Raw genomic sequence first — 12,692 nt, forward strand, 5'->3', positions numbered from 1 at the left:
TGCTCACACTTTGAAAATATGGAAATTGTTGCCTTTGGTATCTATTTCAGTGAAGTTCTGCACAACTAGTGGAATTATTGTGATGTGGCAATTTTTTTTTCCCCGAACTTGATGTTGGATTCGGACATGAAATTGGTCCTATTTGGTGAAAAAGTCAAATTGATCTCAAACCTTTTTTTCACTTAAAATCTATTTAGATATTCTTATGAAAATATTATAAAAAAAAAAATTATTTTTTCGTACGAAAGATACAACTCAAACCCTAAGGCCCAGTCCTCAACTCAACCTCACCCATCCAGATTGCAATCTAATCTGACATGGCCTACAAATGCTGCAATGACTTAGAGATTGACACATTAGACTACTAAAATTGTATGATCTAAGCCCATGTATAAGATCATTTTTGGTCTAATGAGGGTTTCACCACTGCTTGACCAATGGATCGATTCTGGATTCGGGTCAGACCAAGGTCACTTGACCAACTTGCATTCAACCCTCTTAACACGGATTCTATTTTTATTCCCCTTTTTTGGTACAATAACATGGATTCTCCTTCAACACGTCAGATGATATCTAATGCCTACCTCTTGAATCTATCCAAACTACGTGTGAAAAGCGGTTGTTTGAAGTCAAACGGACCAAATTCCCACCTAATTCTTCACAATTCCACCAGCCGTTCGTTTCCTTCCCTACCGTCCCGTCCAAGCCAATCCAATGCCTTGCCAAAGGGGAGGAATTCCGTCAACTCGTCCCCACGTTGAGCAATTGAAAGAAAAAGTAAAACATAGTGCAATGGTAGGAGGGAAGATAGGCTCAAGCACATCCTTAGGATTGTTTTTGGGATGCAATTTTAGCTAACTCACTCGATATCTGATTAAAATTTTGAGTGGATATATATTTTAAAAAAAATATATCCAAAATAAATTTGGATTGGATATGGATAAAGATATTTTCTATCCCAAATTCGATCCGATATAATCTTAATTTAATTTTTATTTTAAAATTATAATTATTTTATAATATTTATATTTTGAGTTTCTTATCCAATCCAATCTGATCTCCCTTATTTATCTAATATGATCCGATCAGCACTTGTATTTGACTTGATCCAAAGTGGATATGGGACGGTTATGGATATGAAATTTATAATTACAGAATGGATACTAATATTCGTCGATCCGATTCATACTCAATTAGTTTCGATCTCTTTGGAGGAGTTCTATAAATATAATACTCTTATGTAATAAGAGCTGATGGATCCACCATTCCCAAAGGAACCATGGTTTCAATAGATGCTGATATCCCCAACTAATAGGCCTTCATTGGTTTCATTGTTTACGGTTAAAATACAGATAATAATTTAATAACCATTAGGACTGTCTATGGATAATAGGAACCAAAATAGTAACTACTATAATAATTATTATATATCATTGAATAAAACATAACAAAATTAATTAGAAGATAATTATTATTATTATATATTGAGATGCTGATTTTATGGTGAATTTAACTTTGGCAGATGATATAAATTTTCAGACCGATGACTTATAACTTGTTGGACACACAGCCATAATCCAATCTGATGGACGAGTTATTGGCCATACTTAAAATTGATGATGGTTACTAATATCTATAATATTTATACTCTGTTATTTATCAATAAAGATTTAGATTCCAACGGAACGTCCCATGAGATATCAAGATGGGATACTATCCCATTTGTGAGGATAGGACCATCCCATCATCATCCTAATATCCTTATTATAACATCTCCTGCATCAAGTATTGGAATAGGGTGGGATGATGGTACATCTCATTCTACAAAAAGATTGAGATAATCCAGTCCCATATGATTTAAAGTCTTGTTTATCAGTTCTATATCTTCTGCCTAAGATCATACGATGTTCTAGTTTTTCCAGACCCGTGAACCAGTGAACATTGTAGTGTTGCTGTTGGCCACTGGACTAAAAGCTTGGTTACAGTCCACTATTATCTTTGAACGTTATTTTTCCACCTATGGCCGGTCTTATTTCTAATATCACTGCGAAGCTGATTTAAGTTTTCTGGTCCTTGATGTTTAATACGGTGTGTTGGCCTATTTTCGTTGTGGTTACTTGATGTTTAGTTTGATGCGTTGTTTTATTACTTATGCACCATGAGATCCTCTGACTCTGTCTTACCAGCTACAAGCTTCTCTTTCTCCCAAAAAACTAAAATTGTTTCTGGACTCTAATTTGACATGATTTGATCCAAATTATAATTGTAACTTTATTTGAATTAGGGGTTGTCGAAAGGCCAACTATTTACATGTTTTACCAGCAGGGTCCATGCAACTTTAGTCCACTTGTCTGCCCTCCGCCAATGTTTGCTGACCAAAGCATTACATTTGATCTGCTGCTCGACCGAGATTGCTTTCTGTCCGCATGTCCCGGCCTTGGCATTACTTCCAAATTTTCCAACTCCAGAATGTAAGCTTGTGGACCTTCTCAATAAAAAACAAGTATACTTTGTTTTTTTCTCAAGATGCGTGCTTATCTTTTATTCTTGTTGTGATTAGAAAAGTATTTAACGCACATGTTTCTTTTCCTAAGGAATTAAAATATATATTCCCTGCTTGATTCTTCCATCGTCGTGGCAGTTGGCGATTGGTGCAATGAGTGGGATGCAGGTGAGTATCGTATGATAGTTTAGTCATTCACTAGATATCACATCAGAAGGAATAGGGTAGGAAAATGTGGCTATATTCAATAATATATTATATTGTCTCAACTAGTGGCATTGTGTGACTCCTTTGTTTAATATTTTCATGTTAACTTTTGCATTTCTCTTCTTTCCCATGAGTTATACTATCCTACGGAGAGATCAGGATTATAATATGTTTGGTATAATTCCATTTGTAATCAAATATTGACGCACATTCGTTAATAGAGGGAGAAGGAATTTAGAAGAAAGGCATACTATTTGTTACCTAACTATTAGTTCACCATGATCCTAGCTAGAATAAAGTGGACCAAAAAGTTTAACAGTGACCAGTTTTAAATCTCATGCCCCAAAAGATATATTTCATAAGCTAAAATATATTTTATTTCACGTAATTAATGATAAGATTTGTTACCATCAAGTAAACTATGAGAATATATCTTTTAATCTTCCTTAATGTGTAGCTTAATGTGACCAGAGATGCCTTTCTCATAGAGATTAACCTTAGCAACATGTTGAATTAGGGCATGGCTCTAAATCAAAGAAAAGAAATAACCTCCAGCTAACATGATCCCCACCGTGTGTTTAATTTTTTTCATCTACGGCCCTGACTTACACATTTAATAGAGAAAATTATAGTTTCACCCCTTTGACTAATTTGTATTGACACCTCTTCGAGTTTGAAAACTTTTAGTTGGATCTTTTAAATTAGCATATTCACCCACTATGATCCTATCATTTATCTCCATTAATTGAATAGTATCATATGCTCATCATATAACAATTTGATTATTTTAGGACTGAAATACCTCAAGCATCAATTTTTAGGGGTGGAAGCCTTAGAAGGAAAAATTGAGAAGCCTTCGGTGAATCTTTGAGTAGTTTGACATGAAAGGCGATGTCATCATCATGTCAGAATCCTACATCAAAGGTTTCGACCACTCCTACTACATTCACCCGATGCACCTATTGGCACCATCGGCTCCACCAATATCCACCACATCAAGAAAACCACCACTTTCTAGATCATCTTTGGTGCCTCTATTGACACCAACATTGCCAATTATCTCTTCGCTACTCTATCTGACCTCGATTATCCATTAGCACCAACATTGTCTCCACTACCACCTTCAAAGAGCACCACTTCTTTTTCTTTGGTCCCTCCATTATTTGTACCCCCTTTCTCCTCCAACCCCTCCACATAAATCAACTAAAGCCTCCTTGCCAACTACCACATCATGGAGCCTAACATTCAACAAGATCCATCATCGGCTAGTAGCCCCTATGGGCCCCACCTATGATGATAATTCTTCAAGCCTGGCTCCCTCAAAGATTTAGACCACCCCTACTTGATTCATTCGTCCCAAACATGCCCCCACCACCAACTCTATCTGCTCTATCTCCTACAACCCAAACTACTTCTTTGGCTTCGACACTGCCTTTGATTTCTCTCCTATTGTTAAGATGGAGCTCCAAGACTCCCCCTCTAGTAACATGTGCACCTCTTTACCGTATAGCCTCTTAGGCCAAGTACTTAAGCTATTATCCTCATTATGCAGCTTCAACTCCTACTCATCCCTCGTTGGCTTGCCATCGAAGTTAAGGGTGAAGCTAGCAATGCCAGACATTCTCTCAGAAGTCGTGCATTTGGTTGACTCCATCAATCACAGAGAAGGCAGAGAGCATCAAAGCAATGGTGTTAGATGGTGGTGTCTATAATCCCAAGGACTTATCACGTGCACTGCTTATTGCAATGGAAGGAATGGTAGGCTTTGATGATAGTAGAGGCAATGCACTTGCAAATTGGCCAAGCTAATCCCTTGGTTCCCTTGGGAAAGAGACTCAAAGAACCACATGTCTTTGAGAATGATAATGGTTAAAGCTTTTCTTTGATGTTTGCAAGCTTACATTAGAAATTAAACAATGTGCTCAATCATGGGATTTGCTTGGAATCTTATTGTAATTAGTAGAGAAAATATTTATTGATTCTATTGATCGAGTATCTTGGGATGGTGCATCATTAATGCATTTAGGTTTTAGTAGGACATTGGTTGAGTGTGATTGATCTTCATGGCTTGTTTGAAATGATCAAAAAGATACTTAAAATTGACTAACCAATGTTGAAGTTGCTAGCATTAGAGAAGGCTTTGCGGAGCAAGGAGACATGATCTGGCTTTATAGAGAGAGGGTTCATATTCGAAAATTACATTTAAATTCTCATCTTATGATCAATCCATCAAGCACATAACATTTAAAGTGAATGATAATATTGGAGCAAACATCACAGACCTAATACAACAAAATCTACAATGACTTCAGTAATAATAATTTTTGGTGATGGTTACGATTCAACTCTACTTATGTTAAGAGAAGAAAATGTCCAATCATAAACCCTAATTGAAAAAATAAAATTTAAAAAAGGAAACAAACTTATGTGATTCAAAGAATTAACCAATAGAGGGTAATTTCATCATTTCGGATAATGAACCATGGTATCGGGTGATGGATGGGCTACACGATCATATTAGATTAGTATTTTAACTTAAAAGACTCAATTAAAATTTTTCAAACCCTAGATGATATTAGTGCAAATCAACCAAAATAGAAATATGAAGCTATAATTTTTTTAAAATAATAATAATAAAACTTCCTCGACCCACTCAGGCCCACTACTTATAAAGCATTTATTAAATAATAATCATAAAAAATAAAACTTGAATAATTATCTAATAATAATAATAATAATAATAGATCTTTTTTGATCCACTCTGAGCCCACTCTTTATAAAGCATTTATTAAATAATAATCATCAACCAATAACCACCTAATGCTAAAAAAAAAATAATAATAACCATCTAAAAATGAAGCCAAAATATATCAAATTCTGTTTCAACTAATGCTAAGGAGCCCAACTATACCACCAAAACTTCCCGACACATGCCAAAATATCGGTGCCATGGTGTGTGAAACCATTCGCGACATGACACGTGGCAGTGACCGTTGGTTGGTACTCATACTTCGCTCTGAAGTATTTGATAAAGCATTACTAAATATAATTTTGAAAAGATACCGCTCCCGCTACGGAAACGTACGTCGTACACGCAGATTTTTCATGCCACGTGGTATCAGAATATTGGTTCAACATATCCCGTCTTTTATTTTCGAAAGGTACAGCTAGGAATCCCCTCTCCTCACCACATGAAACCATCCGATGTTGACATAGCTAAATCGTGGGGCCAATGCAGCCATTCAGAGACTTCCACGTACAACTGGTGAAAGTGGCGGTAATGTCGCAGGTGATATCTAGCATTTTTCGTTTTGATGTGGCCTCGCGTGGAAATGGCAAGGAAACGTGGGGGCGAGACGGTCGCCAATTCCACGCGAACCGAGTTGCTCCGGAATCGGAATCGGCAACGGCGAGGCTTTTAAATAGTCGGCCCCGAATCTTTTACTTTGTTCCTTCACATACGCCGTTTTTTTTACATATAATTTTTGGCTGGGGGCTTGCCTTCCTTTATTTCCACCACCATCTTTTCTTCCTTTCTTTCTCAAAAATTTCGGTCATGAATTCGTAACGGCGGCCGAGAGTCCGAGTTGCAGGACGCTGCAGATCTTCATATTTGTTTGGAGTCCTTGATCGGGTCTATAGCTTCCATTCTCATCCGATCCAGGTTTGTCTTCTCGGTATCTCCTTTTGATTTGAGTGGTTCTGAATTATGAGGTGAGATTTCCGTGTTAAAAAAAAATCTTTATATTGATTTTATTTTTATTATTGAGCATTTCTGTCTATGTTCTTCGGAGTTGATCTTATTTGTTATTTGATTCATCGAGTCGACTTCTTTATGTCTTATTTAAATTTCTCTCTCTTATATGAAATTTTAGAATTATATTGGTTAATTGCTCGCGGGAATTTTTTCTTGAAGATAGCGTTTTTAAGGATAAAAGAGTGTTTTTGAGTGGGTTTCTGTTGATTGTGCTTTTGTTGACTTAATTGGAAGCAGTTGATAGTTGAATTTTGGTTGGTGAACGCGATTTTCCTTCAATATTGGATCATCGCGCTTAAGTACTTTCTAGGAGGCTTGAACATGACTTGTATTGCAATGGAAATGAAACCAGTATGAACTGTTGTATGATACTGAGTCTATTGGTTTTGTGGTAGTGGACAAGGCATGGCAAAGTGGGTCGAGTCTTGAGAAATACTCGCATCTGATGACGATTATCAACTCATAGGCATGTGAAATCAAAAAGCTTGCACAGCGAGTGTCAATCTTTGTCTAGCCCTGTGGTGACAAGGTCACAGGTTCTTGGATGAGTAAAGTCGTCTTTTGAATGCAGCTTTTGATGACAAGCTCACAAGTTCTTCTGGATGAGTAAAGTTGTCTTTAGAATGCAACTTTCGTGATCATCGAGTATAGCATGCTCACCATTTTTGTGCTCCTGTGCATTAAGAGAAAAGAGTCCTTGTGCCCAGTCGCAAATATGTTGTTGAGACTTGAGATCATGTTAACACTTCAATCTATGAAGGACTTTGCCTTGGAGACTGTGAAACTTAATTTAAAACAAGGTTTTAAGTCCCAATGGGACAAAGGGCATCCTAGCCGTCACGTCCTATTCCTATGAGAAAATGGGACCAGGATAGCGTCGGGACTCCGAAACTCATTCTTGCAGGGAAAGAAGAAGAAAAAGGAAAAAAAAAAAGGAAGGGAAAAGAAAAGGAATGAATGGGAGGTAAGAAGGAAGAGAAAGGAAAGAGAAACAAGAAAAAGAAATAAAGACTCACATGAAGGGATAAGAACAAGAAAGAAAAAGAAAAAGAAAAAAGAAAGAAAAAAAGAAAAAGAAAGAATGAAAAAATAAGAAAGGAAAGGAAAGAAGAAGGGGAGAGTATCCACGGGACTCTCGATTGGGACTACTGTTGGGACATGGTGGGATAGTGGGGGCAGGGCTTCCCATTCCATGGAGAAACCAGAACACCCAATCTCATTGGATTTAAAACCTTGATTTAGACTACCTAAAAATTGTTCTACTAAGGAGGGTGGCTGGTTAGGCATGAATCTTCCAGTCCATTTGGTATCATGAAACATTTAGAGTTGTCTGAGCTGTAGCTCTGTAGCATACTGATTTGGGCTTAGCATTGCTTGAGGGCATCTCAAGGGGGTTGCTGTAAAGTAGTGTGGGAGCTTGTGGTTACCTGTTGATCACCGAAGGGATACAAGTTGCCAATTTTTTGATAGCAGACTTGTTTGAGGTAGTTTTTAAAGCACAGCACAAGGTTAGGCTTTTTGTAATTGGCGATTGCCATATGTAATGAAGAAAAGACATGTATGAGGTTGAATATGTAGCTTTCAAATTTACTGGTGGTGCCCTTTGGTTAACAAAATCATTATGCCAAGCCTTCTTATGTGTTTTTTGTTCATAAAATGTCAAACAGTTTTGACTATGCCTGGATAGAACATAAAAAAGCTTTATCCTGGTGCAATTAGGAAGAATCATGATTATCCAGTAAAGCTTCTTGCTTTGGGACTAGGTCTTGGTATTATGAGCATTGTAGCAACTATACTGTTTCATGCAAATAAGTTGTTTTACATGCATGTGGACTGAGCCCTAGTTTGCTGGAATGTAACATGATAGAGAGAGAGAGAGGTCTGCACCTCCCGTACATCTGCCTTTCCCCAGTGCATTCAGTATTTCATGATATGTCATATGAGATACATGATGGAGTATTGTCAAAGCCTGAGGATCTCTATGTTTTATCATTGACAGAGATATGTCTTGGTTTGTCTTGCAGGCATATTGTCTAGTTCTGCTAGTTACACACACACACACACACAGGTGTCATCAGAAGAAGGATATTTATGATGAATGCTTACCGCCCTCAGAGCATAGTGTGAATGAAAATACATGCATGCATACATACATACATATATAGGTGTAATCAGAAGAAGGATACTTATGATGAATGCTTACTGCCCTCAGAGCATAGTGTGAACAAAACATGATTTTAGGTTAGAGAGGGTGCACTCTTATAATAGAATCTCCACTATTAGGGATACGATATATAAATATTCTTTTTGGCTCCTGAGTTTCATCACTAGGACTTAGTAGGGGATGAGTTAGGAATCTTCAGTGAGATTGGAAATCTCATGATGATGAAATTGTGACTGTTGTGGCCTATGTTAATTCATTTCCTTTTACTGGTTCAACCCTCCACCTGTAGCAACCCTGAGTTTTGAGATCTCCTCTGAGTTAATGGCTTTGGTAAAAGGTGTTCTAGTCTTCTAGAAGGATGAAATATTTGGCTTGTAGAAATACTATCCTATTTCTTACTTTTAGATTGTTGTAGTTTTCTTTTCCCTCCTATAGCTATATTGATATTCTTAGTCCAGTTTCTCCACTCCTTTCATGTGGATGCCTGTTAGTTATTTAGAGAGAATAAATGAGATATCCTAATGTGCACCTTTTTTTTTTTAATCAGATCATTCATCTGTTTCTTTGGGATGTTAGTTTCTAAAGTATGACAGAACTGATATTGTTTTATGCTGAGTGAATTGTATGCTTTAGCTGGAGTTCTAGAGGAGTTTGAATATTTGTTTGGAGCTGGTATATGATGTGTGATTCAGTGTGGTGATGCTACGTGTTATGGAGTTTGTCTTGTTTCTCATTTGGAGACACCAAAAATTAATCTAATGAAAATAGGAACTTTTTTTTTTGGGTCGATTAGAGAGGTTTAGAAAATCAATCACAAGTTGGGATGATTAACATTTTTGGGTGCATCATTATGTGTCCTAGGTTTCTTTTCATTAATTTCCTTGTATATTTTGTACCCCTCTTTCTAGAACCATTCCTGATTTAACCAAGTTGGAACAGTTCATAAACTCCTTTTGTCTTAGGGAGAAAAGGATCTGATAATAGACAATATGATTTTGTATCGTAAGGTGGTTTGCTAAGCAAAGGTGACAGATGGTTCAAGTGTGACGAGGTAAGGTATTCTAATTTCTTTTATCTTTTCGTCTGGCTTTGGCATCCTTTTAAAGTTATAGGGCATTAGTCTTATCATTTTGAGGTTCTTCGTTTTGCGGAAGCGGTCTAAGTTTATGTTTTGTATTATCTTGCTCTGAGAAATTGATAATGGATGGTAAAAGGGGCAACTGTTCCAACAGTGGATTCTGAACCATACCTGCATAAGTGAATACTAGAAAACTATGTGCTTTTTCTCTTTAAATTATGCACATTTAGAAATTAGAATGCTAGTGGCGTTAACATTACAACAAAATTTTCTATCGACTTTGAGCAGATGACCTTAATGTAATTTATTTATGGTTGCTCGATGCAATCTATGAAATTAATATCATTTATTTATGGTTACTCAGATGCAATTTGAAGGAGTGTTCATATGGCCTGCTTAAGACAACAAAAAACTGAAGAATTCTGATATAGCACATTCCTATAAGGATGGTGCTAGAAATGGAATATGAAATCAGTGGAAGAATATATAAGTGATAGCATTGGAGAATTAAAAAAGGGCATGCTAATAAAATGAAATGGTCCAGAAGGATATCATTATGGTTATCAACTCACCTGCAACATGAGTGGGATTGTTATGCAGAGTAACAACAATTTTTGGGTGCAGATGGATTGGATGAATAAAAGGCTGCAAACAATCAGACGAGGACCAAAATTTCTGTCGCACAATATGTGGCGTATTAGGTTGAATATCATTTACATGTGCATTTTTTTATAACCTATAACAAATAGAATGGATAGGAAAGAAAAAAGAATAGTGATGGAGGCTTAAATGGCCAATTAGGCAGATATGGTAACTGTTAGGATTTGACGCCTCGTGATTCAGCCCACATTGAGCCCACAGCGAGGTTCGCGGCGAAAAACGGAGTCCAACGAGACCAAGATCACCTGAATCGGAGCTCGGATGGAGAAGATACGAGCTTTCGAAGATAGCACGAAAACCGAGGCGGCGGAGGACCGCCGGCGACCGGCGGCGGGCGGCAGCGGCGCGGCCGCAGGCGGCGGCGCGCGGGACGTGCGTCCCAGGCCCGCTGGCCCGCGTGGGACGCGGGACCCAGGCCCGGGCGGGACGCGGGACCCAGGCCCGCGCGGGACGCGCGACCCAGGCCTGCGCGGGACGCGCGTCCCAGGCCCAGGCCCGCGCGGGACGCGCGACCCAGGCCCAGGCCCGCGCGGGACGCGCGACCCAGCGGCCTGCTGGCCCATCCCCGGTCCACCGTGGACCGGGTGGTCCACGGCGCGGCCTGTGGACCACGTGGACGTTTCCCACTCGATTCTCGCGGTCCACGGCCCTATTCCGTGGACCGGAGCGCGATCTAAGGGTCCAGAGAGCTCCCGGTGTTGATCGGACGGCTTGGGACGTGATTTGGCTTGATTAAGGATTCCTAATCACTCTCTAACCTATGTTTAAGGCTTTAAAAGGTCTGAGACACAGCAGAGAAGCATGGTTTTCGGTTTCTCGCCGCCGTACGAACCGAGAGGAGAGAGAGGCGTGAGGCGCTGTGAGAGAAGGAGCAGGAGGCTCCTGGACAGCGGTCGCCAGGCTCTTCAGGGGTTCAGGGGGTCTCCAAGAGAGAGAGAGCTTTTGTGAGGGGAACTTCATGTGAGAGAGAATTGGGTGTACAAGGGTTGAGGGTGAGGTCTCCTCTTGTAAAATTTTCTTTTCATAGTGAAGTTTGCATGCCCCGTGGAGGCGAGCCCTTTTGTGGCTGATCCACGTATTTTGATTGTTTTTCCTTCTGTTTTGTTTCTTCTTTCTTCCTGCTGCATCGCGTGGTACTGAAAGGATCTTGGGAGGTGGTGTCCTGGCCAGACATCCACCCAACAAGTGGTATCAGAGCAAGGCGGTACAAGGACGCAGATTGCAGTGGTGGTGAGCAAGACTGAAGATGGAGAAAACAGGAACAATCAGGATGGAGATCAACAAGTTTGATGGTAAGAGCAATTTCTCCTTGTGGCAGGCAAGGGTGAAGGACGTGCTCATCCAACAGGGGTTGATCGAAGCTCTCTTGTGCGATGAGAAACCGACCACCATGGAGGTGCGGGATTGGAAACGGCTACAGATGCAGGCGGTGAGTACCATCCGCATGTACCTGGCGGATGAGGTGGTGATCCATGTGCTGAGCGAGACTTCCCCGACGGTGCTGTGGTCGAAGCTCGAGGAATTGTACATGGCGAAGTCTCTCACCAACACTCTTTTCCTCTGGAGGCAGTTTTACCAACTGCGGATGACTGAGGGACAGAGCGTGCAGGAGCATCTGAGCCACTTCCAGAAGATCCTCACCGACCTTCTCAGCATTGGCGAGAACGTTGAGGAGAAGACCAGGGCGCTGGTTTTGCTGGCGTCGCTTCCTTCTTCGTACGAGTCCTTGGTGACTGCTCTTCTAGTGGGGAAGAGCACTATCAAGATGGACGAGGTCACCGCGGCGATACTCCAGAACGATGTTCTCAGGAGGGAGAACCCAGCTTCGAGCTCAGGTGTCGATAGCTCAGCTTTGGTGGCTTCTGGAGGTGCAGGAGGCGGTAGACGGAGCGACAGGAGATCGCATCGAGGGCGGTCTAAGTCCAGGAGGGACTTGAGCAAAACCAGGTGTTACCGGTGTGAGAAGTTGGGGGCATCTAGCCAGAGATTGCCCTCAACTGAAAAATCGGACGGTGGCTGCTGTAGCGACGGCCGGCAGTGATTCAGATGGAGATGTCCTGGAGATATCTGACGAGGTATCTACTTCTTCCCAGCAGTGGATATTAGATTCTGCATGCCCCTATCATGTGTGTTGCAGAGAGGAGCAGTTTGACTCCCTGGAGAACAGTGAGAGCACTGTATATCTGCCGAATGGATCGAGCTGTGCGATCAGAGGCATTGGACGGTCAGCTGGAGGACACATGACGGTGCAGTGAGGAGATTGGGGAGGTCCGATACATACCCGATTTCAGGCGGAATCTTATCTCACTTAGCAGACTGGATT

General features: G+C 40.3%; 2 protein-coding genes across 4 annotated transcripts in view; both read left to right on the top strand.

Moving 5' to 3' along the window:
* Positions 1-4,396: 4,396 nt before the first annotated feature.
* The window catches only part of LOC140856530 (chloroplast sensor kinase, chloroplastic-like), a 30,001-nt gene continuing 21,705 nt past the window's right edge, over positions 4,397-12,692 (top strand). Inside the window, 1 exon segment of the mRNA XM_073254087.1 lies at positions 4,397-4,468. Within this exon segment, the coding sequence (XP_073110188.1) occupies positions 4,397-4,468 (72 nt within the window).
* Positions 6,132-12,692, top strand: part of LOC105038769 (uncharacterized) — a 53,411-nt gene continuing 46,850 nt past the window's right edge. The window contains exon 1 of one of the 3 annotated variants that reach the window (XM_073260921.1): positions 6,132-6,374. The gene's annotated coding sequence lies outside the window, so the exon portion shown is untranslated. The remainder of the gene's footprint in view (positions 6,375-12,692) is intronic. The other 2 variants (XM_073260916.1, XM_073260912.1) reach the window with 2 other exon arrangements.

The sequence above is a fragment of the Elaeis guineensis genome, chromosome 1, assembly GCF_000442705.2.
Source record: "Elaeis guineensis isolate ETL-2024a chromosome 1, EG11, whole genome shotgun sequence".
NCBI lineage: Eukaryota > Viridiplantae > Streptophyta > Magnoliopsida > Arecales > Arecaceae > Elaeis > Elaeis guineensis.